At 37.8% G+C, this 27,932-nt stretch overlaps 1 protein-coding gene across 2 annotated transcripts; it reads left to right on the forward strand.

Annotated features, from left to right (window-relative positions):
• On the forward strand, positions 1 to 27,304 carry TMEM63A (transmembrane protein 63A). Of its 2 annotated transcripts, none has more exons than XM_065736160.1 (22): positions 1 to 201; positions 2,349 to 2,428; positions 3,945 to 4,008; positions 5,029 to 5,066; positions 6,099 to 6,241; positions 7,367 to 7,418; positions 8,535 to 8,643; positions 9,023 to 9,093; positions 9,515 to 9,595; positions 10,251 to 10,374; positions 10,725 to 10,858; positions 12,928 to 13,065; positions 14,365 to 14,518; positions 15,318 to 15,424; positions 16,982 to 17,068; positions 17,660 to 17,722; positions 18,733 to 18,895; positions 19,999 to 20,104; positions 21,917 to 22,084; positions 25,071 to 25,186; positions 25,587 to 25,646; positions 26,211 to 27,304. In XM_065736160.1, exons 1-22 carry the CDS (start codon positions 16 to 18, stop codon positions 26,373 to 26,375), a joined length of 2,409 nt encoding a protein of 802 aa, XP_065592232.1. In that variant the 5' UTR covers positions 1 to 15; the 3' UTR covers positions 26,376 to 27,304. The 2 variants fall into 2 exon arrangements, with proteins under 2 accessions (XP_065592232.1, XP_065592304.1); XM_065736232.1 differs by lacking the exon at positions 1 to 201 and adding an exon at positions 1,039 to 1,306.
• The last annotated feature ends 628 nt before the right edge of the window (positions 27,305 to 27,932 follow it).

Below are 27,932 nucleotides of genomic sequence, written 5' to 3' on the forward strand. Positions count from 1 at the left end.
TAAGGGAAGAACAAGATGAGCCCTGTGTTCTTTCCGGGTATTGGACGTTCTCATCTGGCCTATTCCTGGAATAGAAGTGGACCTTTCAACTCGACAAATGAGACATACTGCTACAGCACTGCCCAGGGCAGCACGGTGCTCCAGGGAGTAACTTTTGGTGGAATCCCAACTGTCTTGCTTCTTGATGTCACCTGCTTCTTTGTAAGCCTAGTTTCTGTTTATTATATTGAAAATACTAGGGTCTTCTCAAAAGTTGTGCTGGAGTCTGTGTTTATTGGGTAGTGATTTGTTTCTAAGAATCTTCAAAAATAATAAATATTCCAAGGACATCCTGGGAATTTCAAGGCACTTTTCAAGTCACTGATGACAGTGACGCTGTCATCCCACTTGTAGGTGAACTGTGTGTTGGATGTGTAAATGTAGGAAGAATGCAGTATGATTGGGTCCTTATTTAGAGTCACAGTGGGCTTTGCAGTGATAGCTCAATTTTCTATGTTTTGTCTTAATGTCAGTATTATTTTCCCCTTACTCTGTGTATAACTTGGGGAAGGGAACATCGTTGCTAACTTCCTTGTCCACAGGAAAATGTCCTGATTGTTTTGCAAGAGGAGTTGCAATATGGAGAATATGTCACTTCAGAAGAGCTTGAATTAGATTTAATGAAATGGTCAAAGTAGTGGTGTACTAATGAGCTCAGTCCAGTTGAAAGGAAGAAATGGATTAGTTTGCTGAGGCAGGGCTGGGATTCCAATAAAAAATTTGGTTATCTTGATGGGTTTGGTCTCAGTGTTCTTAAGCCACTGGGGGGGGGGGGGTGGGTGGGAAGAGCATAACTGGCATGATAAATGAGATTTCTGATAATAAGCCTGAAGGGATCACAGTTCCTAAATTCTAGAAAGCTATGTGAGGAAACTTAAAAATACCTGTGTGTGGTCTGAGCTGGTATTTCTGTAAGAACTAGGTGTGCCTAAAAATTATTTAGTGGTGTTCAATAAGATTTTGTGAAATTGTTAGAAGGTATTTCTTTTCTTTTTCCAAGATATGGTTGAATGTAAAGATACCGAGACTCTGCTTTGCACCCTCACTTCAAACAGGAAGAACTAGCTGCAATGCAGAAGACTATTTCTTGTTAAGCTAATGAGTACTGCAATTTATTTAACAATTCCTATACTCCTCCTATGTTTATGACATGTTTATTGCAAATCCCTTTAATAACTGCCAGTTGATGGGTTTCTGAATATTATTTCTAGCCTGGTTTCCTGAGGAAGTGAGGCTTATGCATTGCACTGTCCACCCATTTTTGCATGTAAGTTCTTCCTCCTAATGGCTGGAGAACATACTAACCAATTTCAACCAGAGTCCTTTTAGACTACAGAGTACTTGACATTGCTGAAATTTGTGATTGGCTTGAAGTTTAATGGACAAGTAAAGGAAAAGGATCTAAACTTTTATTCCCTGTTGGGCAGAAAGTTATTGTAAAATGCTTTATTTATTGTGAGATGTGGAAGTTAGCAGAGTAATCTTGACATATATTCTGGCTGACCCTTCAGTACTTTCATAGTATGAGATAAGTTACATCCCTGGCACTACTTTCTAGCCAAACAGGTATAGGATGTAGGAGGGGCTGGAAGGTGGGGTTGTATGTGTTGACATATGCATGGAAAACAGGCCTTGTTAGTTCTGCCTCTTACAGAGCAAATTGTTTTTAAAAAAAGAAAAAAAAAAAAGGCAGTTCATCTGTGAAATACTTTGCTTGGTGGTTTTTTTTGTTTGTTTGTTTGTTTTGTTTTTTCCATAGCCTCTTTCAGAACGTGAAAATATTGGGAGGAAGTAAAAAAAAAAATAATAATTGGAGAGATCAAACCTGGTTTTGATTTTTTTTTTTCTCCTGGGTTTTATGAGTTGTAGTAATGTATTACTTGTTTCTGAGTAGGATACAAAATAATTCTGGAGAAAGCAGTTAAACTCCCTACAGCCAGTTACATTGCTGTTAAATACAAAATAATTAAAACATGACATTGAAGTCTTTCATCGTAGTTCTGGGTGCAAGTAAAGGAAAACAGTGAAGACGTGTATGTGAAAGTTTTGAATTCCTGTCTGTCACAAATCTTAATGTGTATTCAGTTCAGAAATATGATGTTCAGAATTCCTTCATAAATTAGGACAGGAAGGTAGCTGTTCTGGTCCTTTGGTTTCAGTAGGCTGGTTTGTAGCCCAGTCACCACTGGGGCAGTTAACATGTGATAGCTGGTTTAAGATCTTGCACAGCACTCTTTCTGGCAGTACTTATGCACCTAAGAAAGATGATTATGAAATGGAATATAAAAATCTCTGGTTTTATTTTCTAGATCTTAATACTGGTGTTTTCCATTATAAGGAAGAGATTCTGGGACTACGGACGTGTTGCTCTCGTGTCAGAAGCTGAATGGTAAAAAGATATGCAATCAGATTGATTTGCTGAAACTTAACTGGGGAACGTGGAAGCAGTGGAGTTAAGCAGGGCTTAATTTAAGTTAATTTGTATCGGATAGATGTTGGTAATCACATATGTATACTTGTTAAAAAGTAATGCTGCTACTTTGTTTGAAATACATTCTGCTGCAAGTTCCTCTTTGCAGTGTCAATATTAAAACTGCATGTTTGCCATTGTCATTGTAAATTCCCTTCTCCAGCAGTGGTTTAAGGAAGAGGATGTGAAAAAAAAGAGAGATAATAGGTTGCTTGTCTGCTAACAAGTCACATGGTTACATATTAATGTTTACAGTGCTTCTGTGACAGAAGGGTATTGACTGTTGTGCATATCTCAGTTCAAGCCCAGTATCTTCCTAGAGCTCCCCTATGCGGACTGTGTCATGAAGGGTTTAAAAATAATTTAAAATAAAATGTATTGTTACTGGCTTCTGAAATTCCCCACAGATTTTTAGTGATGACTGCAACTGAGCTTTTGATTTAGTTATTTGTTACTATTTTTCATATTATTTCTGCAAGGTGATGTCTTGATGTTCAAAAGCTAGTGATCTCTTCATGAAGTTGGTAAGCTTTGCAAGTGAGACTCTTGCTGGTTTTAATGGTATAGCTAAGTTGCATTTAAGTACACAATTAAGTAAAAAGAAATGACTCGAAGTGTGTTTCTAGATCCAATCCATGTACTCATGTTTGGGGGGGGGGGGGGAAGTACAATAACTGTGGCAGCTTTAATCTAGCCAGCTCAGGCAGCAAGAATGAAGATGCTCTAGTACAGGCTTCCTTGTGGGCTGCTGAGATCTGCATGGGACAAGCAGGTCCTTGGGCAGTCAGATGCATTGGAGTCTGTTATTGTCCCTACTGCATTGTGGCCTAGGCCAAAATTATTGTTAATACATTTACAAATCCCATAATTATGTGCACATCACCATTGCAACATTTCTTTTTAGCAACAAAATGAAAACAGACACTTTGCTATTTTTATTGAGAGCTGTGTACTCTCTGGCAGTATTTAGCCTTGCTAGAGGACTGAATTTGAATGAGGAGGGCACCTTGCAGGTAAAGAGAAATTCTAAGTCGTGATGGTACGTTGAAGAAAGAGAGGTAGAGGGAAGCATGGTGATCTTTTGTGCTGAGGAGTATCTGAAGTACCTTGCAGAATTGATCTTGCCTAGACTTACAAACCTGTTTTGCATCCTTTTATAGGAGTGCAGTTTAATACCTCAATAGAACACTCACTTTTATTTCTAATTCAGTTGCACACTCTTATTTTCAAAAGTGAGCTCCTGAAATGAGGTACAGTACAAGCTTCCATAGTTAGGCATATGCTACAAGGTGAAAACCACAGCCTTTGTAAGTGGAAAAATTGTTTTAATATTATTTCACTTAGTTACTTCAGAATTGTTAACGTTGAAATAATTATGTGGGACTCCAGCTTCTGTTAATGAAAGTACTTGAACGTATCATTTCATTTATTTCAGTGGAGTGAGATGCACCCAATCATCAGCATCTTCATCAGCACCTGAAGTTCTTGAATACGACAGTGTAAGCATTTTAAGGTTTCTATGCATTATTTTGATATCAACTACCTAATGCAGTCTGTTACAATTTGCCATTCCACATAGCTCAGTGTACTACTCTATACTTCTGTATAGGTGGTCTTATACTGTAAAAATTAGTAACAACTGTGCACTGCATTTTTATAGAACTATTAATAATATCTGTTCCCTTACAAATTATTGTTGTATCATCAAGAACAGATATCTCACATCAGTGTTGTTAAATAACTCTCTTAAATTAGGAGAGGGATGATACATTGTAATATTAAAGCTAGTTAGTAGTGGAATAATTTTTTTTAATTAAACTTAGCAACTCTATCTTTGAAAATGTTGAATAAAAATGTTTCTTAATTGAGTATTAATGTGAAAGAATAGGCCTTTCAAGAGAGATGTGGGTTTTTTGTTTTTTGTTTTTTTTAACCATATTAGAACATTCAGTGGGATGCAATCTCTTCTGTCCAGTTTCATAAGAGGGTTTTTAAATCTAGATGAGAAGCTTTTAAGTTAAATTCAATACAGTGTTATTTATAACTAAGGCTTAAGATGTTAACTTATATATGACTCTCATGCAGCTTCTCTTTGAAATTAAAGTCTCTGAAAATGTTTTTTTTTTGGGGGGGGGGTGGGGGAAAATTCACTGTTCTAAAGTAATGCATTGAATACCAATTTTCATAGATTAAGTTTTGGCTTTTCTTCAGTGAAGATGGGATCTGGACACAGCTGTAAGTTTAAGCAGCCTGAGCAGTAAATATACAAATAATCCCCCTCAAATCTTAAATACTCTCTGAAGGCAGCCATACAAAATACCTTTTAGAAAGAGTGTAGAGCTGTAGGTATTTTTCTGTATGTATTTTCTATATTTTTCTGTTTCTAAACAATGATTTCAGAGTAACTGGCTGCCAGCTTTTTAGCTAAGACATCAGCTTAATAGAAAAAGCCCGTAGTATCTAACCACTTCAATGAAGAGAAGTGTTTGTGTTAACTCCTAAATCTTTTTTCTTTATAGGGCTTTTGTTCTTGGATGGCAGCTGCTTTTCGGATGCAGTAAGTACAAAAAATAACCAGTAAATCCCTTTTTTGTTTTTAATTGAAAAAACTTCTTGTGCTTTTTTTTCCCCCCACTTTGAGTAGACAAAATTTGTGGCTCAAGTAGTGGGTTGGAAAAAGAATATGAAAATAAAGTGACTGTATAGGAATACTTCTACAGGATACACTTACCTCTCTGTTGACTGGCTACTTCCTGATGTAGGAACAGTGTGTGAACTGAAGTGAATCTGGGCCATTTGTTTGCACTGTTTGGAGCCAGTAGGTGCTTGAGCAGGAAACGTGGTTTCCATTCAAGAAATTCTGTGCAGAACTGGTGACTTAGTTAGTTGGGGCTGGAAAAGTCCATCCTGTTGTTTCCCAGAAAGTGAGTATTAGACATGTGATTTTTGGTTGTTTATGTCTCTTGGGCCTTAGTAAATTACCATTTTTAGAAATGCATTTCTAACTTGGATACGCTGAAACAAGAATGGAGTGCAGTTGAGGCATTCTCCCCTTTTTCTAGTACTTTCCTCTCCCAAGAACTCATATTTTAGTCAGATGTCTTGCTAAAAATTAGTAGATAAGAGTTCTCCTAAGGTGAAGGTGGTTCTGTTACCATTTTCCTCATAGGAAGCATTTTTGTGAGATGTGTGAACACTGTCACAGTATGATCCTAAAATTTGAGCTCTAAGCTTTCTACTCTGGCTGACTTAAAGCAGGAAGTTGTGACAGATGCCTTTGCCTTCTTCCAGCTTGATAAAAGGACTTGCATGCATATTTTCACATTACTTGTTTCCATCTTAAATTCTGTTATGTTCATTTTTGTATATTGACACTGTGCAAGGAGAAGACACTTCTGAAACTTAAAGCAGTTTGAACTTACTGATGAGAGAACACAATGGTGTTGAAAACTGATGGGGATTGATGGAGAAGTCATTGGGTGGCACTGAGAAAATAGCGTGTGTTCAGAGAAAACCCAAGAAGCCCAAAATAAACAAGCCCAAGAGTTTTAAGTAGACTGATTATGTGCTTTTTTTGTCAATGATGTAGTGATGATGAGATTCATGACAGATGTGGTGAAGATGCCATACATTACCTTACGTTCCAGCGTCACATCATCTGCTTGTTGGTTGCTGTCAGCATTTTGTCTGTGGGTGTCATATTGCCTGTCAACTTATCAGGTGATCTCCTTGGTAAGATTTTTTTTTTTTTTTAATTCTGAAAGGAATTGGCTTTATTGTCGTTGTAAAAGCCTTCAGGAGCTTTTTGTTTGTTTGCTCCCTTCTGCTCTGGTTTTGTCTTGAGTAGTAAATCATCTTGCTGAAGCTTTGTCAGTACTAACTGGGCTGAAAGAATTATTTCATTTTTCCTGCAGTCTTAGTCTTGATTAACTGATACTCAACATATGTGATATGTCCTCTAGTCTACCACCTATCCAACAGAATGTATAGTGAACAGAACTGTGACAGATCTTGTTTAAACAAGTTTCCATTTTTGATAACAAGTCCTTATTAGGCTATAAAATGTGCTTATGAGCTGGCTTCCTATCAGTCTTGCTAAGATCACTTTTACAGGCTTGTACGGATTTCACAGTTGATCACTCAAGGCTGGGCTGGATGGGGCTGTGAGCATCTTGATCTAAAGGGAGGTGTCCCTGCCTATAGCAGGGGGTTGAAACTAGATGATCTTACAGGTTCCTGCAGCCCAAACCATTCTATGACTCTATGGTCTTTGTTTATGCTGCTATTAACCAGTTCATTTGGTTTTCCCAGGAGCTCTCAGAGTGCTTCTTTGTTTTGTCTGGTTTCTCTTATGTAACGTTGTTTGCATCTTATTTTATGTAGTGACTTGCTGATTTTTGGCCCCAAACCTTGCTCTCTTCTACCACCCTTAATGTGACCTAGTTTTTGTTTTCAATTTGCTACTACCCATGCTTTAAAGAACCTTGTGACTTTGCCCGCTTTTGTAATTTGATATGTTGTCGCTGTGCCTTTGATATTGTCTCTTTTCCAATGTTGCTAATTGGATATGGAAAGAGACTACAGGAAGAGGGAAAACATGCTACAAAAATCTAGCATTCCATTTTTTAAACTTATTATTTCTTTAGTTGAGCTGAGAGTGGTATGATACTGGGGCACTTTTTTGTGATTTTTAAAGTGTAATACTGCAAACAGGTATTGATTATGATTCTAAATTGTTTTAATGTTGAAGTAGGTCAACATCCAAAAAAAAAAAAAAAGAGAAAAGATGCCGTTCTCAATCTGCAGGTGAATTTTGTACCAGTTAATGATGCTATGTGTTTGTGTTTTTCTGATTAGTTAAAGATCCCTACAGTTTTGGAAGGACAACTATACAAAATTTAGAAACTGGGTGAGTAAATCTTGGAAGGTATTTCTATGCTCTTGTCTGTTTCCTGCTGTAGTTTCTAAATACATGTGTTGATGCTTGCAACATAGCTCATGGGGTTAGGAGTTACTTAATCGTGCTTTGTCAACTGAAATTGGGATGTGTTCTTCTTCAGGCTATATGTTATGGCTCTGATAAGAAACCTAGAAACTTGGCTTCTGCGCTCTCAGCTCTTAGGTTTTATTTTGTTTTTATACTACCTGTTTGTCTTGGCTAATGACTGCCTATCTAGCAGTATTATTTTCAGAAATACCTATGCTAAAAGAAACCCTACTGTGAAAAGAAAAACATTGCTGACAGCTGACTATAACATGCAACTCAGATAACTTAAATTCTCTTGAAGCAATTCATTCACAAATCTGGTTTATTTTAAAAATCTGTAAAAATACTTGCAATACTGATCTGTACAACTTTCCTGTTATGTCATTAATCAAAACTTATCTATCCATGCTGTAATGTCTGTTAGAGTATGTGGTGTTGCACTGTGATTTTCTCTAACCATGATATGATTCCTAGTAGCTAGTGAGGATTTTATTGTTTGGTTGGGTTTTTTTCTGCAAAATAAATTCCTGTATTTTATGTTAACTTTTATTATTAGTTCTCTTTACAAATCTGGAGAGCTGCACACAACACTTTTTTTTCTTTTCTTAAGCTTAGGGGAAGGAGCTACCACAAAAAGTGGTATTTAGTGTCTGTATTAGGGTGCTTCTGGCTTGGATAAGGATTGTATTCAAGGGGAGTTCGGTTATGCATTCAACACAGTAATCACTGACCAATAAAAAATATTTTGGCAAATATTATTGAGTATCCTGTTAGTCATCTGAATGCAAAGGCATAAGCCCAGTGTTGTTTAAAATTAGCTGTTTTTCTTGCACTCTCACTAACTGTTTATTGTAAATTTAATGGATAACTAATGGCTGTCCAAGGATCTGTATGTGCATGAGTATTTATCAGTTACTACTTTTTTTGGTTTTTTTTTTTTAGAGAAAGATTTCAGTCTGCTTTGCATTTTGATGACTGTGTATCAGTAAGATAGATAGTTCTTTCTATTTCTCATATTCATAACATTTTGTCCAACAGTAACAATCTTCTTTGGCTGCACACATTTTTTGCTGTTGTTTACCTGATTCTGACTGTTATCTTCATGAGTCATCACATGAAAACGGTTACATATAAGGAAGAAAACATAGTAAGTTCCTCTGTTGGGTTTTGAAAAGCAAACAAACAAGTGGGGGAGTGAGGGGGCATGTGAAAGCAAACAATGCTAAAAAAGCAACTTGCTAGGATGTAACATAGCTGAAAGAATTCACTGCAAATGAATCTCCACTGAGTGAAATGTGCAAAGAGTCTGAAGAGTGGGGTGGTAATAGGACCTTGTGAAATTCTTGTACCTTTAACTGGTGCAGGTGTTTTGCTGTCTTGAATAGGTACAGCTCCCATCGAAGTATCCTTTTTTTTTCCCCTTCTAAAACTTAGCTACTTATGAGTAAATTGATGATGCTGTATATTCTTTTCTCTTTGCAGACATCGTTTTTCAAAATAGGATTTTTTGCTGTTGTTCTTTACAGGTTAAGTGCACGTTGTTTATAACTGGTCTTCCAAAAAATGCAAAACAGGAAGCCATTCAAAGCCATTTCACGTAAGTTCCAAGCTTAATGAGCATCATTAGCAACAGGGGATTTTAAATTACCCCAGTAGTCTTAACTTTCCAAGCAGAAATGTGTTTGACTCTTGCACTGTTTCAAGTCTCTATCCTTATGAGGAATAGAGAATAGAATGGAAAATGCTATATTTCAATAAAACTAGTTAGCTAGTCTTAAAATTAGAACCTAAAATGTGGCTGTGTTTCCACACTTCCCGTTAATATTCCCACATGTCTTTTACTTGGGAATAATGCTGTGCATGTCATACTAAAGTAACTTTGTATGCCAGTCTCTGTGGAAGACTCCACTGTGTGTTATGCCATTCAGAAGTGACTGAGATGCCATTTAGACACCAGTGATGGTCTTTGAAACAGTTCATTCAGTGTACTTTCTTCTCTTGCATTTCTTCATTTTCAGTGCTGCCTACCCAACTTGCACTGTGGTGGAGGTCCAGCTATGTTATGATGTAGCCAGGCTTATTCATCTATTTAAAAAAAGGTACTGGTTTTTGCAGTCTATCTGAATTTAGCATAATTTTGTAGATATCTTGCTGGTCCTTAATCAACATTTCCTCTCACAGCATGGGAGTTAGAAGTAGATGATCTTTGAGATTCCTTGTAACCCAAGCCATTCTGTGAATTGATCAGTGATTTTGTCATTGATCAGTAGTACTAAGCTTGCACATACTAGAAATGAATTTTGCTTTTAAAGTTATGGTCTGTGTTTCAGTCAGATTCACCTGTATTTTAAAGTATGTATTTCTAGAGGCTTGGCTGGTATCATTGTTTGCTTGGTCAGGCAGTGCAAAGTGGAAAATACAGCTGTTGGATTAGTAATTCTAATCAGCAATTGTAGCAGACTCTGCTGCTTTGGTCAGAGATGTTGGTCACAAGATGGAAAGGGGTTTTCTTCTGGACTATGCAATAGCAACTTTTTTTTTTTTTCTGGAACCACACCAGTATGGAGTCATTAATGTTATTACAGGCTTGAAAATACTTTGTACAAAGTAGCTAGAATAAGGTATACGAATGCCTTTGATGACTATTTTGCTGTGAGTCTTGAACACAATGTTTTCTCTTGGGGTTTATGCTCTTCATAAGCTTGTTGTTATTATTTTCTTGCAAAAATGTTTTGGATGTATTTTTCCACCTAGAAATGAGGCAGAAAAAAGCCTGACTTACTATAAACATCTGCATGAGAAGCATGGCAAGCATGTTGAAATCAACCCTAAGCCGTGTGGTCAGTTCTGCTGCTGTGAAATGAGAGGATGTGAAAGGGTGAGAGATTGTGTTCATTTTCACTCGTGGCTTGGTAGATCATATAGAGTAGTTTTTATGTAATATCTTGTGAGCTTAAAAAATTGATCTATTTGTTGCTTGCTGGGAGCTTATCTTTCTAGTTCTTGTACAGTAGAGAAAAGGGTTTCCCCAAAACTTTTGAAATGTAATCTTAGTGCAAAAAACTAAGTATGAGAGAAACTTCAGTTGGTTTGTCTTCATATGGTGACATGCTTTGCAACTTGTGGAATTAGCGTGAGGAAGAAGGACTATGGTTTGTGTAGACTGTATTTTAATGAAGGTGTTAGCCATCTGATACTTGGATATCACAGTCATCAATTTCTCAACAGGAAGATGCTGTAGATTATTATACTAGAGTTATGAATGAACTGATTGAAGAATTCTCCAAAGAGGAAAAAGCAGTTCAAAACAAACCACTAGGAATGGCATTTGTAACATTTCAAGAGAAATCCATGGCAACCTAGTAAGTTTTGTCTGCTGTCTTTGTTCTCTTTTAACTTCAGTTGTGTGATTGATGTTACTTCTTATCTGCTTATGTTGCTTCTTCTTCCTTCCTTCTTCACTGTCTTGTGGATTTGTTCTGCTCTGCTTACTGGTAAGTTTTTCTGCAAGTATGTGTTTAGCCTTTATACTTCAAATGAAGAATTCATTACCTAAGGGACTAAGTGGCTTTGGACAATTACTGGGATAACAAACCCTTCTTTATGGGATCCATTAGTCTAGGTTAGTAGTAGGCCAGACTAGTTGGATCTTGGAAGTGAGTTACTGATTTCTCCATTTTTCTAACATACAAATGTTGTTGCTGTCACATTGGGTGCTACTGAGTAATCTCAACAATGTAGTGGGCTTGTTCTGAATGTAGATTCTGGATGTTTGGCTTTGGCAAAGTATTGGGTGGAGTAAAGAGGAGAAACTTCGCAGTGTTGTCTTTAAATATATAGAAAGAAGGCTTAATCACTTACTGTGGAGTATGTGCGCACAGTCTACTTTTTATGTTGTATATGTGCATATAAATGTGTGTATTTAAAAACAAACAAACACAAAACCCTTAAGTGTGTTGAATATGCAGGTTGTTAGATAACCTGTGATAAGAAGATTCAAAAGCCCTGTAAAATAAAATTTGTGTTGTAGAAGTTATACAAGAATATGATCCACTGTCTTGAAAAATAGTAACTATTACCAAAATCTCGAGTACGTGGCACAGCCTGTTTTATGGCTAACTGAAAGCAGAAACAAGCACTGAGGTTTCTTCTGTGATCGTTAGCTTCTTGTTTATAATTTGGATGGGATAATTTCTTGGTGGACATGTCAGAGTTGCATTACAGGCATCTCTGAGTTGAACCATGGAGAACTGAAAAGGTTTTTATTGCTGTGAACTCTATTCTCTGGAAGGTTAAATTATGTTTGATGTTGGAGCCATCAGATTAGCAAGTTATGTGGTGCCACTAGTGGTCTCTGCTCTACAGAGCCCTGAAATAGGCTGGCAGTAGCAGAAAGGCAGAGCTGAAGTTCATGGAATCAGATAGCTGTAGAAGAAGCTTGATTAATGTTGGCGCTCGTGTTCCTGTAGCGTGCCTGGAAGTGCTAAAGATCACTCCTTTTTTACTCTCTAAAAACAAGCTACTGAATTATAATTAACTTTCTTAAATGCTTGCTGCTGCAAGATGCTGATGTTCCTGCTTGAATTCTGGTAAGATAAAGATCTGCTTTGTCATTTTTGTTTTGTTTGGTGTTTGTGTGGTGCTGTTTTCTTCATGTTATGAGCACAACTGAGAAACAAGAATAACCAGAAATTGAATTAATCCACTCATTCAAATATGATATATTGTCTCTATGCTAGTGCACTAAAACTCATCAGGAGTAGAACGTCTTTTGCATCATAGCACACACACAGTTGCATTCTTAGAATTTCTGTTAGTGTGTTTTGAGAATTCTTTGGAAGAATTTACTCTGACAGTGTTTAAACTTGGTTTGCATACATTAATAATCAACTCAGAAGATAAATATTGTGACTATTCTTGGAGTGTGTGAAAGAGGATGTGATTTCAAATTGATTTCAAATACTTGCATTATAAAAATTATATGAAAATCAAAATTAGTTCAATTTGATGTTGGCATAGTGAAATTTGAGTGCAGATTAAAGGATTCACATGCTTTGACTTGAAAACAGCTGTAATTACATTAGATGTTTGAAGTACTGGCTGTCTTTATTTCTATTTTTTTCCAGTGCTCTCAGACTTGGATTTTTAATATGAGCCACTGCTGCTGTGTTGGTAGAAGCCCTGAACAATTTGAGTTATGATTACTTCTTTGTTTTTCCAACGTTGTTAGATATCAAAGGCCTGTGTTAGTAACTGTGTATTTCTCAGTCACTGCATGCATGAGATAATGTTACAATGTTATCTAAATGCTGTCTTCATTTTCTGTTATTAAAAGGAAAAAAGCCATACCTTTCACTGCTATTGGCAGTCTTCCTCCAGCATTTTCAGGTGTAGTAATTTGGAATAATGCTCTTGGTTTTAATTCTTACAGTATCCTTAAGGACTTCAATGCCTGCAAATGTCGGAGTGTTAAGTGTAAAGGAGAACCCCAGCCATCATCCTACAGCAAGGAATTGCGCATAACAAATTGGGAGGTTACATATGCTACGTATCCTGAGAATATTTGTTGGTAAGATTCCTGTCTTCCATGCATTTATGGTAGTTTAGGTTTAGATTATGGACAGGAGAAAGTATCTGTGCATTTTTTTTTCCTCTAACCTTAAAATGAGACTGATGTGTATTTTTATTTCTATTAATGGTGTTCTTCTTTGACCTTGGGGATGCCTCTCAGGGTTTTGGATTTTTGCTACCACAAAGTTCTGGTATCTGCTTCTTCTGTTAACTTGAAATAAATATATAGGGAAAGCTTCATCAGTCTGTACATCCTCATTTCTGCTCTTGAGGTTTGTGTGTATCTTATCTGTTGCTGAGGTCTGAGGTGAGGAACTTGATGTTAGAACAGAAAATTCTTTCTCCAGGTTTGCATAGGGGTGTATGTGCATATATATATATATATATTTTGAGATGCTACAGGACAAATATAGTTTGATCCACTCTGGGAACTGTGGTTTGTTTTCCAACATCTTTTTGGTGACCCAATAACTACGCATCACTTAGGAGACTGTGAAAATACATAAACGATTTTGAATCCTGCTGTTCCTGTACTGTTCTGTTGTGCTTACAGTCTAAAAGTGGCTAAATGGTTTCAAGTTGCTTCATAATTTAGGGTTTGATCAATATAATCCCCAGTTCATATGATAGTAAATGACTTGTGGTATCTCTGTTGCAAATGAGGCACAAACTAATGTGTTGTTTTTCCTTGAAAAAGGAGAAACAGCAGTTTGCCAAGTGGGTTCACCATGACAGTTATCATTGCTGGGGGTAATCGTGAGCCTCCCTTTCTTTGTTTTGTTGATTTATAGATGTTTGGCTTCAGCTGAGGCTCAGATTGTTCTGGTCCTTCTGGGAATTCTTTCAGACAACGTTAAGAACATCACCCATTTAAGACCAGATTTTGCTGTGGATTCAGTTGGATGGTTTTTTTCCTTATTTTTTAAATCACAGCTTCTTGATAGATTCCACCTCTGATAACTGTTCTCTGTAGTTTCAGTCTCTTCTTGTTCTAACTTTCTCAGTTTGATACGTAGGTACAAAACAGAAGTTGTTTCATCCCAGATCTTAACTACTTTGTACATTGTGTTTAAGTGTTAAAAAAGATTAAGAAATTCTCCTTCAAGCATAAGTTACGTTATCACTTAGAAGTTGCACTGGTTTCATTATTTATAGTAACAACTGGAACTTCTGTAGTGCTTTGTTTGTATAACTTTGAGAATATGAAAAAGCAGTGCTACCTGTTACTTGAAAGATAAAACCTACTTACAGCAAAGAATGCTTACTGCTTTTTTTCTTTCTTTTTTTTTTTCCCCAGGAATAATCTTTCGGTGTGTGGGCTGAATTGGTGGGTTAGATGGTGGTGCATTAATTTATCTCTTCTTATTTTGCTGTTTTTTCTTACTACTCCATCCATAATCATATCAACCATGGACAAGTTCAATGTCACTAAACCTATTCGTTATCTTAATGTGAGTATCACCATATGTTTGGATATAGCTGTATATAGGACCAAAATGAATAACATAATAATAATGAAGGGATAAATGTATAGTTTTAAAATAAATAAATAAATGTCCATAAGATAAATGTGTTGAAGTTTTCAGAATTGTTTTGTGTATCTGCTGACTGAAAAAAAAATACCAACAAACAAAAAAAACAGTGTGTGTATGTATGTCCAGAATTATGTCCTGGTTCCTTGTTTGTTCCTTGATAGGTGATGTTCATCTGAAACTTCATATTATTATGAATCCTACCTTTACTTGTATCTTTGGAATGTAGTTTTTACTACATTTAAAATGCTTAAAATCTAAAGCTTTTGCCAGTTTTGTGTCCAACTTGTGTTTTGATTTTTAGGGTGAGAAAATGGGAATTTAAATTTTAAACCCTGTTGTAAAATACCGTAGTTTATTTTGCTCCCTATACTGAAAACCAGGGTACCATATACATCTGAACTCTCTTGCAAGAAAGTTGTTCATTTTAGATATTTCCCAAAGCTTGTGTTTTCTACCTAAGAACTGCTTGTGAGACTTCACTTTCATGGAATTCAATCCCCAGTCCTGCTCTTGTTTATTGTCTTGTACACCAGTGCTGAGCTTGATCTCATTCTGATCTTATTCAGATTCAGATTTGAGTCTTGAATATTTCCATAGTCTGACCTGATACCATTTACAAAGAGCTAATTATCAAAGTCTCAGTTCTTCTAGCACAGTTGCATTAAAATGTATTCAACATTTACCCCCTCTTTTTTTTTTTTCCCCTTCTGATCAGAATCCTATCATCACTCAGTTCTTCCCAACGCTCTTGCTCTGGTCCTTCTCAGCTTTGTTGCCAACAATTGTCTATTATTCAACGTTGCTGGAATCCCACTGGACAAAGTAAGCAAGATCTTCTGTTTTGACCTTATTAACTGAATTCCCCCCCCAAAAAAGAGAAACACTCAACTGTTTATGATGCTTTTTTTTAATCTGCAGGCCTTTTGTGGCAGGGAATACCATGTTTTCATCCCTTTCTAATATTGTAACCAATATTTTGGAGTTATTCCACTTAAAACAGCAAGTACAAAACCAACCAGATGATTAATTTGTGCTCCCCCCTCACACACACTGTGTTTAAAGCTTAATTAGAAATAAATGTGCCTTCAACAGGAGCGTGGGTAGTACCTCCAGTCTCCCTCTGAGATAATTCTTTGGGAAGTTAAGAAGTGGGAGGTTTGATCCCCTACAAGCTGGGAACATTAGAGTCCCAAATGCTATTTAAAGGGCTCCAACGACTAGCATGCTCCATATAAGAAGGGCATCTTTCTTGTTATTCTGTATGAAAAGTGACCTGGATATAACAGTGCACAAATTGATACTATTGGATAATTGCTAGAGGTGATCTGAGAAGGCCTAGAGGACCATGGCCTGTCAGGTCTGATGACACAAGATTTTTCAGATACAGCCAGTTAGTCAGAGGTGTCAAGTGATGTGCTGCTAACCTGAGGGAGCTCCGCACAGCCCTGCTTAGTGTAGTGGGTTTCATGCTCAATTTACCTATGATACTGCACACCGAATCCCAGTTGTGCTTTTCATCTTTTGCCTATAGCCACTGATTGTATTTGTATTCTAGAGTCAAATCCTTTTTATTTTTTGTACCATTCCCTTCTAAGACACCGTGTCCAGAATTTTCTGTTGATTTTTCAAAGTTGCTTGCTTTTCATCAGTGTTTTTTATTGGTAGTCATACTTGTCTTGAAGTTCATAAGCCATTTTAAACTGATTGCAAGTTTTCAAGAGTTGCTAGTAATCACAGATCTGATTTCAAGCCCTACTATAGTTCTACTAACTGATAATATCCCACAGTTCCCAAGGGCTACGTGATCCTATAAAACCACTGTGGTTTTAATGCCTAATTTGATGCCACCTTTAAGAAAGTTTATGGGCATCTCTATAATTTTTCTGGTGACTATTTGTTACTAGTTAGACGTTCCTGCTGCTTTAGGAATGGTAAAGTATTAGTAGCATTATGTTCTGAAGGTGTTGATACTTGGCATGTAAAGTAGTTTGAGTGTCTGGTTTCTTGGAGGTGGTGCCCTAATCCCTCCTGGCATAAGGTTTTGGAGGAGTTTGTTTACAAGCTGTGGAGAGATAAGTATCACTGGATGAGAAACCAGCTGTGATTGGCACACATCCCCTTCCTTGTGGTACAGGACTGTAGTCTTGTTAGTCCAATATCTGGATTAAAGTTCTGAAATCTTTTCTATGCCCTAGAAGATGCTGAGGGCCTGCTTGGCCAGGTGAGTATCCCAAAGGCATTTCTATACAAATATCTTGTAGCACTGTGATATGGCAGGAGAAGCTGGAATTCTTCTGCGTGGTGATGTTCTTTGGGCAAAATTTTTCATGTAAGGAAGGTTTTAATGTGAATTTCTTATTAATTTTCTTCTGTTGGTAGATCTGCAGAGAACAGAATAATGATGCATAAAGTCTACATATTTTTGATCTTCATGGTGTTGATTCTGCCTTCCCTTGGTCTCACCAGGTAAAGTCATAATTTGATAATGTTTGAGTATTTTGATAATATTCCTATAATACTTTGTAATAATCCTTTATTTGCTAGTTGAGGTATAAATAGTATATCCTCATCCTTTTCCTGTGCATTTGGTGATCTTGTCATTACACATTAGATTTTAATGTTACAATATTTCAATATTCACCTTTTATCTGAAGATCTCTTACCCCTTAATATCTCTGGAGTTTGATTTTTCTGTAGCAAAGGGCTCTGTACACTGAAAGATCAGTTTCTAGTTGAAAGTTGCCCCTACTCATGCAGCTGAGAGCTAAATTTCCTGACTTTTCAGTTTCAGTTTTGCTTTTTTTTTTTTTTTGCACCTGTTCAGTGGTTAACTGTTTCCCCAGCTAATAGGGTAGCATGTATTTGCCTTATCTGTATGATGGCTGCTGAAAATAGATCATTAAAACTGTCTTTTTTTTTTCCCCTTCCTTCTTATGACTATTAGTAACTGTAAAGCTAAAATAATATTCTGATAAAATAATATTCTGAACTACTGAAAGAGAAGCAGTTTTACACAATAAGCTCCTGGATGCTGAATTAGTCATCTTTTTTTTTCAGCCTTGATTTCTTCTTCCGTTGGCTGTTTGACAGAGAATCATCTGATTCTGCCATTAGGCTGGAGTAAGTATTAGCAATTCCTTGTTGTGAGATTATTTAAAACACTGTATGTGACTGATTTTGGTTACTGTTTATTAACTTAGCGCTGGGATGATACTTCTGGAATGATGTTGAACTTCCAATCAAGAGTAGGAGATAATGCAAATGCCATTGTTGGGAAGAAGCCCATGCTTCTTCTTGCTAGGTAGTATGTGCAAACTTTCAATAAAGAGAGTTATTTTTCCACATCCTTAATTTCTGTAGAAGGTGCAAAAACACAGGATGGGATGAAATGACAGTGACAGTAGTCAATGTAGTGAGGGTTGTTGCATATCATTGATGGGATGATTTCCCCCCCCCCCCCCCAGGGATTACAGTGGGACAAAATAGCTGCAGCAGTTATTGTAACTCATTGACTTGCTTTTGATTTTAAGAAATACAAATGTTTTTATGCCAGTACTGCAAAGTTGCGTGTATTGGTTATTAGATACTCCTGTGACTATGGGCTGGACACAGTGGCTGGTTTGTGAGATGACTGTAGGGAAGGAATAGGGCACAGTAAGAGATGGTGGGAAAAAACAAACAAACCAACCACCATTTCAAAATCAGTAATAAGAAGACAATTAGGAGTTTCTAAGCTGGGAGATAAAATTATTCTATGTCAGTCTTGTCTTGTCTCAAGTTGCTGTTAATAGACATCAAATGATGCTCCCTTCTGCTATCAGTCACCCATCAGACTGCACTATTTCATTTTTTAAGGAGTTTATTCCTATCCTCCTTATCAAACTGTGTGACTCAGCAAGTTGTCTTGCATGCTAATTTGCAATGGCACTATAATAGTACACTTTTACAGTATGCTGCAATTCCTGCCTCTATAGCTATGTTGCACTCCTTCTTAGACAGGTTATTAGAAAATTTAGCTGCTTCTTATGGTGTTCTGTACTCCTCATGGAGAGAGACTTCTAAAAGTGTATATGTGTTCTTTCTACTTGCTTGTCTGCTTTCCAATCACTGTCTCGTGTCTTTCTTTGTAGATGCGTCTTTTTGCCTGACCAGGGGGCATTCTTTGTGAACTATGTGATAGCCTCTGCCTTTATTGGCAATGGGATGGAGCTGCTGCGCCTGCCTGGCCTTATCCTGTACACCATACGGATGATAATGGCCAAGTCCAGAGCAGAAAGGAAAAATATTAAACAGGTATTTGAGCCTTTCCTTAGCAAGAAGCAATCAAATGACTGGCCTTTATCAGAAACAGTGGGAGCACCCCACCTTTCAGAACATAGTCATCTCCTGGCATTTTTTTGCCTTTATTTCACTCATCTGTAGCAGGTTCATACTGCCCCTCTTTGCAGCATAGCTAACTCTGAAGTATTTATTCAAGCCAGAGATGGTCACAAATCAAAACTCAGGCTCTGAACTTCAGATGTTATTCTCTTCATAGCTCCACGTCAGAATTCTATGACTTGGATTTAATAGTATAATTCTAATACTGTCTTATACTCCTAAACTTGAGGTTTTTAAGATTTAAACCTGTCCGCTGCTAGTTTCTATCGTCAGTCAGCATGCACAATTTATTTTAATCTGATTGTACATCTGTTTAAAAAAGAAATGCTTAATGTCTGATTTTTAAGTGTGGAACAGTAACTCCCAGATGATGTGTCTTCTTGCAGCTTGATATTCAAGGTGTTGAAATGGGCGTACCAGTTAAGCTTGTGTACAGCTGCCACCATTTTTCTTCTCTGTTCTTTCATTTTTTGCAGTGGGTGGGTTCCATTTTAAAATAATCAGGTTAAATATCCCCTCTTGTTAACTGCTGTATATAACCTGCTGTGATTGAAATGGTTTGTTACCTCTTTCCCATCAAAGAGGTTCAGCTACATATAAGAAAAAATGGGAATATTGACCAAAAGCTGTGACATCTTAAGCTTTCTCTACTGCTATAGGCATCACAAGGATCAGTGCAGATTCAGTGGGATATACGGTGAGATGAAGGTTTTGTGTTTGGCAGGGTTACTTTTCACCTTGTGGTTTTATGTAGTTGCTTCTTGTAATTGAAAACACATTCCTTGAGGAATTCCTCTAAGGCTATGAGAGTAGTAATGTATTTTCTGTAACTACAGCTGTTTAAAACGTGTAATATAAGTGCATAATTGCTTTTCATACCTCTCGAGGAAATACGTGCTCTCTCTTAGGGAGGATTTATAAGAGAAGGTTAGCTGTTGCTTTAGTCAATCTACCTTAACTCTGGATGTGCTGATAGATGACCTGAGAGATACTAGTGTTTTGTTTCTCCTTCCTAGCAACAGGCTTTTGAATATGAATTTGGAGCAATGTATGCCTGGATGCTGTGTGTGTTCACTGTCATCATGGCCTATAGCATTACATGCCCCATCATTGTCCCGTTTGGTAAGTTTCCAATGAACTGTGTGCCCTGTAGAGTTGAGACTAAGTCAAGTGGGAATTATGAAAAGCCTAGTTCTGGATTCTTAGTGTACTCTCCAGACGTTAATCACCCTTAGGACTCTGATCCACATTTCCATCCTTTCTTGAGGGGAAAAGAAAGACAGGAGGTGGCAAATTACTTATTTCCTGTACTGCTTTGGGAAACTGAAATTACATTTGGTGAATATTAGATGTCTGTTTTGAGTGCCAGCTTCGGTTAGCTCTGGTGGTGTTTTGTTAACAGTTAAGCGTAGGATAACTGATAGATAGGTTTGGAGGTGAGGGATTTATTTTTGTCTGTGGGTTCTTGAGGTCTTGGAGAAGCAAGCTGCATAATGTGTCTAGCTTGAAGGTCCAGTTAAAGCAGCCAAACTTGACTTGTAACATTCTGATCCCTTAATCCTTATGTACATTTTAAATAACAATTTTCTTAAAGTTTGACTGAAGTATTTAAAAAAAGCATAAGAAATAGTTTGTTGAGACAGTAGTTAAGACTGGAAAGCTACCTGTTCTTTTCCACTGCTGCAGCTCTTATGCGTTGCAAACCATTTATTTAAACTATGCATCCTGAATGAGGAAAGGGGCTGTGGTCATCACTGTCCTATTGGCAGCGGTGTGTTCCACTGTCCTGACCTCAAGGATGTGACTTATTGATGTGCTGGCTGCTTTGTTTGGCATGTCTTGCCCTTGGACAAGAAAGGGAGTACCGTATACTCTGATAGCCCTGTTGGCCTAGACTACCAGCTAATGAGGAGTGCAGGGTCTTCAGAAGGTATTCAAATCTCCAAGTCACAGGCTACCTTTTTCTAGGAAGTTTTCTTTCTACTGTATTACAAACTAAATTAAAATCTATGCCTTAAATTACTTTGAGTATTTCTTTGCTTTCCTGTACCAGTCTTTAAATTCAGTAGGAGCGTGCAGAAAACAATGCTCTGGAACTCACAGACAATTGCCCATTTTCACTGTGATCTGAACTGCTTCATTTTATTGCATCTCTTATTCATAAAGATGTTGTACTGTCATTTTTTTATGTATAAAGAATTATTTCAGCAGCTACAGTTATCTACTCTCAAGCATGTTGTACTAAGTCATTTGATAGTATTGGTATAATCTTTTTTAATCTAAAGCTTTAGAAAGCTAGATGCAATGTAATTAGCTAAATTAGTTATTTTTCAGAACTATTTGTTAATCAACAATCTTATTATTGGGAGAGCATGGCCACTTTTTAAACAATAGAATTTATTTACGCTTTTGAGTGCAATTGTAAATATCTGAATGTACTACTGTGTACTCAAGCTGTTGTAATTTGTAGCTGTCACATCTGCAAGAATTCTGTTGGGGATAAAACACAGCTGATTTGAAATCTAGTCATGAATTTGTTGAAGGCTGAGATGAAAATACAAAGCCATTTTTAGACCTTTCTTCATTACCAGTATTTATGTGAGGGAGTTCCCAACTACCTGACTACTGTGACCCCACATGCCAGCACTAGGAAGGAGCTCTGGGTGCACCCTGGGAGCATGAGTGGGTGACAGAAGTCTGGGGAGAGAGGGAGGGGAGGGATGGTGAGACCTTGGGGGTCTTGACACTGCCTCATGAGCAACTTTAGGAGCAGGCTGCTGTCATGCAACTGTACCTCATTCATATTTGGGCTGCATCCGTTGTTAGTATCTGAATTTTGAATCACTTGGTTAGTACAGGTTTCCTCATGGAATTACTGCTTTTATCATGTTTTCAACTCCGTTCTCCTTGGCTCTCTTTTTTTTTTCCTTCCAGGATTAATATATATGCTCCTGAAGCACATGGTTGACCGTTACAACCTTTACTATGCATATCTCCCTGCTAAGCTGGAGAAGAAGATGCACTTTGCAGCAGTGAATCAGGCTCTTGCGGCTCCAATTCTCTGCCTTTTCTGGCTCTATTTTTTCTCCTTTTTGAGGTTGGGTAAGTACAATCTATTTTCCCTGAGAAGATACTCCTACCTCTCTTGCCAACTTACTGAAATCACGTGTGAAGCTTCAAAGGCATTATGGGCTTCTCTTGTTGCTTCCATAAACATGAAGTTATGGTGGTTATGTGTTGCACTGAGTTTGAGTTGGCCTACTGGGCTGTGGAGTGACAGGCTTACTACAGCAAGTTAAAGAAAAGCACAAAATAAAACAATCTGTTCAGAACTTTTTCTTACTAGTAAAATGGCTCCTGGCTTTACTATATGCAGTTGTATGATTAGTGTAAGTTGAATGTGCCTGGGTGAATTGGCTACTGCTTCTTTTGTTTGGGGAAAAAAAAACATGTTAGAATGTTAGTTAATGATGCTACTAAGACCTGTGTTGTACATTGTCTGTGAAACTTCACATGAATAACTGCAGTGAGATAGTGACTCTCCTCCCTGTACTGTGATTTGAAAACTCATGGTTTTACTTAATTTATTTTAAATATACAGATGTTCTTTATTTTGCAAATACTTGGTACTAATAGCATTGGCTGTGATACACTAACAGCTTTGGCATCAGAAGAGGTACGTGATGGCTCTTTACCCCTAGGAAGAGACATATGGCGAGAAACAGAGGGATGAGGGTAACACTTGAAGGAGCTGAGTTTCTCTTCTTGGGAAGGGAGCCCTTGTAATCTGTGTTTTACCTTCTCTGCTCTCACAGCACTGGTGGCAAATCGATATGCTTCATAATGTTTTTCTAGCATACCAGTAGTTAAATAATACTGTTGGCAGACTGACATTTAACTTCAGAGATAAATCCACTGGGAGCTAAGAGGCACTCAGAACTATTGCTTCTGGCTATTGTTGAGTTTGAGCAACTGTTGCTGCAGTAGTTGTATGCTTGAAAGCATGTTTTTTCCCATGTTTCAAGAACTGCTTTTGCAAGCAGGAGCACCAACAAATTCATGTCCCCTCAAATAACAGCAGAATTTCTAGAGCATGCTTTAGAAAAAAATCAGCTACAACCATTGGACTCGGTGATCTCTAAAGGTCCCTTCCAAACCCTGCAATTCTGTGATTCAGTGATACAGCAATTGATGCATCTGGAATTGTTATGAAGGAAAACCTGACTTGGAAAAAATGAATCTTTTTAGCGGTGTTTCCTGGTTCTCTATCTGTGGTAAGACTGTCATTCATCATGGAACTTAGTGATGGAAAACAAAGACTGAGTTCTTATGTTTGTTTTAGGTTAGTATAGAACTACTGTTCGCAGGATATTCTTTAATGCTTTGTCAGTACACAAGGCAGGCTAGCCAAGTGATGCAAATCTGAGAGGTGGGATCTGGAAGTTTTGATTTCACTGCCGCTGCTTGTGCCAAGGGGAAGGAAAGAGTGGGAAGAGTGCTCAGCTTTCTTATCTGCAAGATACATCAGTACATTATGTGTAAAGCTCGATTGCTTAATCAGTTACTTGTATAGTTTGCATGGTGCATGATGAATGCTGTGGATACAGTATGAATTCAGTGTAGTTGCAGAGTACAGTGATAATATAATACTCTTTTCTCACTCATGAAAGTGTAAGGCTGGAAAGACTTCTATCCCAGTTCTGAGTCAGGATTGAATACTGCATGCAGATAGGCTTCACTAGTGTCATCTGTCTTCTCCCCATCTACTATTTTCTCATGCTGTCTGTCCTTCAGACATGTAAAGTGCTGCCGTGTCCCTCACGGTAGAGGGCACGACAATGCTATCTGCAGTTCAACTTCTGTCTCCTAGAATGTTCATTTAAGTACTGTGATTCCCTAGATCTGTTGACAGGGACAGTTTACAGCTGGTAAATACTGTTGTAACATACAGTTATACAACCAGCTCCTTTCAAAGGACATTCCAGAATACCCAAAGGGAGGTTTTTTTCCACTTCCCTTTAATGTTTGAACAGAGATATCTATTTTATTCTCTTTTTTTTATGTCACAAATAGGTCTGTACAGATCTGTTCATATAACCTACTAAAGACTTGTTTGTTCTGTGTCGTTACCTGTGCTGTGTTACTACAAAAAAAACAACAGGATTGGTGTTTATTTATTTATTTATTTATTGACCAAAGAAATTTAGGAACAGGTGAGTTAACATTTTTCCCCCTTATACTTACTCAAATAATATTTTTTGCAAAATATGATCAATTTCTTCAGAATACTTCTGGAGTTTATCTGAAAAATAATTGCTGTGATCATTGTATTTGTTCTCTTACCAGTTACCTTTTAGCTCCTTTCTTAGTGTTCATTTCCATGCTCCTACCACACCACCCCAAGGAATCTTACCTTTCAGGATAGTTCGCGTTTTCTCTGCTTTTTGTCTTTTTTCTTTCCCTTGGATCCCTCCTAGTTCTGTTCATACTTTTATTGTAGCACCCCATAGTTTGATTTTTGTAAGGCCAGTAGTACTGAAGAGCTTTATTGTTTGGTATAGGTATCTGAGACTAGCTTTTTTGGTAATAGGGTTGGCATGATTGACTGCTTTCCAGTTTGTAATCATCCGTTGTATTCAGTGGAGCTACTGTCTTGTTACTCATCTGTAATCTGTGAAGCTCACTTTTCTCCTTTGGGTTGTTTGCAAACTGTTCAGTTTGGGGCCATCATCACACCTAATAAATAGACTCTAGCTATGACATTTCACAGATCATTAACTAGAAGCATTTTATAAGTAGATCCAGAATAGATGACTGAGGAATGAGAAGGATCTGTAAGCTTTGCTAGTTGCTCAAGTTTTACAGCTTCCTTTCTTGACTTCTGGAGAAAAAAAAAGCTACAGAAATAGTTTATTCAGCAGTTTTACCAGCCAACAAGATTTGTGCTTAACCAGGCTCACCAAGCTGAGGCTGGAAGTGGATTGTCTGGTCCTCTAAGGAAAAAAGCACACAGCTTCTGAGAGTGGGAAACAGAATGAATTTTTCGTGCTCTATGTTTTTATATTGTATTCTCTGTATATTTTTCTAGGCTTTAAAGCACCTACAACAATGTTTACATTGCTAGTTGTCAGCATCACAATTGCTGTTTGCGTGGCTTATACTTGTTTTGCGTGTTTCAAGCACCTGAGCCCACTGAACTATAAGGTAAGTGATGGTACAGTAACAGCTTTTGGCTCTGAAATATGTGCTTAATGTAGTGCCAGCTGTTTGTATGGGATTGTTTCTTGCCCTGTCAGTAGCAGTGCCTGACAACAGAGGTGCAATACAGTGGGATGACCAACAAGAGCTGATCAATAGAGGCGGGCTATTTGACACATTGGGAAAGTGTGGCCGTGTTAGCAATAGCTGGATTTGAGAGGAAAGAGCAGTTATGGGAGTGTATGAAAGAAAGCTAGAGGCGAGTTCAGTATGACTCTTCAGTAGAGAACCAGCACTGCCCAGTGATATCCTTCTGCAGATTTTTAAATGCTTACCATTTCTTAATGTTGTTTTGACTTAACAGTTTGGTATTCTCTCTCCTTTTCCCTCACGTTACTGGTTACAGATAGAAGACATGCAAGGTGAAAATGGAAACGTAGATGTACGAACCACTCCAGCATCTTCTGTAAGAAGTTAAAAGTTACTAACATTCTCTTACATTTCCTAGAAAAGCTTAATTTCTCACCCTGCAAAGAGCTTGCATAGGATGCGTTAGTTTGAATGGACCGTAGGACTTCCTATGTGTTCGTGGGACCAGCAAGTTCTGCAGCTGGGCTCCTTGACTGTTCCAGAAGTACCTTCGGCTGAAGTTTTAGGAGTAGTTGAGACATGCTACATTGGGCTTTACATTGGCCAGTACCTAACCTCTGGACAGCATTCAGGTGTAGTCAATTGCCACTGCTTTGTGACTTTGAAGTTGTGACATGACCGGCAAGTCTTTGCCTTGATGCTTAAAGGGCTGAGAGACTGAGGTAGAAATAGAGGTCTTTGTGCCACAGTCTACACGTTATGTACGTACAGATGAGTGTTGCACCAGGAAGCATCCTGTAGGATGCAAAAGGCCTCAGTTGTTAAGGTGAAGAATGGGAAATGGATGAAAAGAAGAATGGCAAGGGGAAAAATTATCCTGAGTAAATTCTCCCAGTATACTCTGAGAGACTAGTAAAATCCTTAACGCTTGTGATTTCAGATGTACATCCCTCGAGTTTTGCAGCCTCATTCTACAGAAAGGACAGTGTTTGCCCATAAGGAGCAGCCTACATATGGTACCATGGGCAATGATAGTTTAAGGGCAGAAGTCACTACCTACTCTGCCCAGTCAGCAATTGAACGGGCAGCAGAAGGATCCTTTTGAATGCCGAAGAGTAACACAAGGTGGAGCACTTGATCCAGCGTTAGAAGAACTGAGTCCCCACCACCCTCTACTAAGTATTCTGATTCACGGATTCCTGCCTACGGAAGAGATACAGAAATGATTCATTGTGTGTTCTGCAGCTGTGCTTGGAGATTAAAAAGCAGATGCCTTGGGACTGATTGTTTGCCCTGCTGTCTGCAAGCATTGTAAAAGAAACGTGTTGAACATGGAGCTGCTGATCCTCAGGGACTTCATCTGCTATTTCATTGCTTGCCTTACAGAGATAACTTATGCTGCATATAGATAACTGATCATCAAAGCAAATGCAACTCTATTACCAAACATCATTTATTTATTCAAAGTGATTCTAATTTTTTTAAGCTTTAGTATTTATAAACTCCTTGGTGCGTGCTAAATCCTGAAAGCAGTGTCACTTTTGATGAAAGTACTGTTTGTGTGGGAGCTGAAGATGGTGTGTGGGAATCTCTCCTCTTGGCACCCGAAGTAGTCGGTATGCACTTGAGCACATTACTTTTATTTTCCTCATATGAGATGAGGGAGTTACTGTGCACTTGGATACAAAAAGTGCCAAAGCATAGGTCTGGTGTAAAGGGAGCCACTTACTCTGATAACCGCTTTTATATATTTTTGGAGGGCACTTGTGGTGTTCCTTTTTTTTTTTTTTTTCCCCCCCCACTATTTTTAAGGACCTTCCACAATGAATGCTCACCTGCCAACAATAAAGGATGGAAGCATTTTACCTTTCTTTTAATCTTGGGCCAAAAGAACAATTCTCTAGGTTTTTTTCTGATGCCAATGTAATGCGTAAGATACTACGGTTTTAAATTATACAGTAGGTGCCAATTTATTTGAGAGTAAATTGCATCAAGGTGTAACTAGTAATCACAAAGCAATAAAACACTGGGTTCAGAGACATTTCAGACTCATTTTTTTCCTATCTTTGCATATTGGAACAGTTATTTTTCTTCTCTCTTGCAACATGAGCAGCGCCATGCGCTATTCGTAGGAGCGCTGTCACAAGGCTCATGATGATGTGTTCCATGAGAGATTTGAATACCTTTGTTTCTTGAGGTGATGAATCTTTGTGGTCTGTTGGTAGGAAGATGATTTTGACATTCCAAAGCGCTGCTCATTGCTAAGCTGTTATTTCTTGAATGTGTCTTTTATTAGTATTATCTATGAAGCAGCAACACTGTAAGACTGGAGAAGAATTTGTGCCACAGATAAACGTGTGCAGATGCTTAGTGTCTTGCAGGATGGCCTCTAGTTTCCTGAGGCCAGTGGTCTGGACAAATGCAGAGTAGGAGGCCTGCCATGCTGCCGAAGGGACCCTGCAGAGCTCTGATAAAACCAGTCACAATCCTATCCTGGTAGTTAGACATGGGCATAACTCCTGCTTTGTGAGAGGTAAGTAAGGAGCCTTGTCTAGCAATGGCACAGATTTGTGTCAGTTTTCTTTATACTGTCACTTTAGTATTGTAATTTAGTAAGGGGGGGACTTTGGGGGTATGTGGTCTGTTTGTTTCTAAGGGTGTC

The sequence above is a fragment of the Cyrtonyx montezumae genome, unplaced genomic scaffold (genome assembly GCF_038088225.1).
Source record: "Cyrtonyx montezumae isolate F1298 unplaced genomic scaffold, pur_monq_1.0 scaffold_0, whole genome shotgun sequence".
NCBI classification, from domain to species: Eukaryota; Metazoa; Chordata; class Aves; order Galliformes; family Odontophoridae; genus Cyrtonyx; species Cyrtonyx montezumae.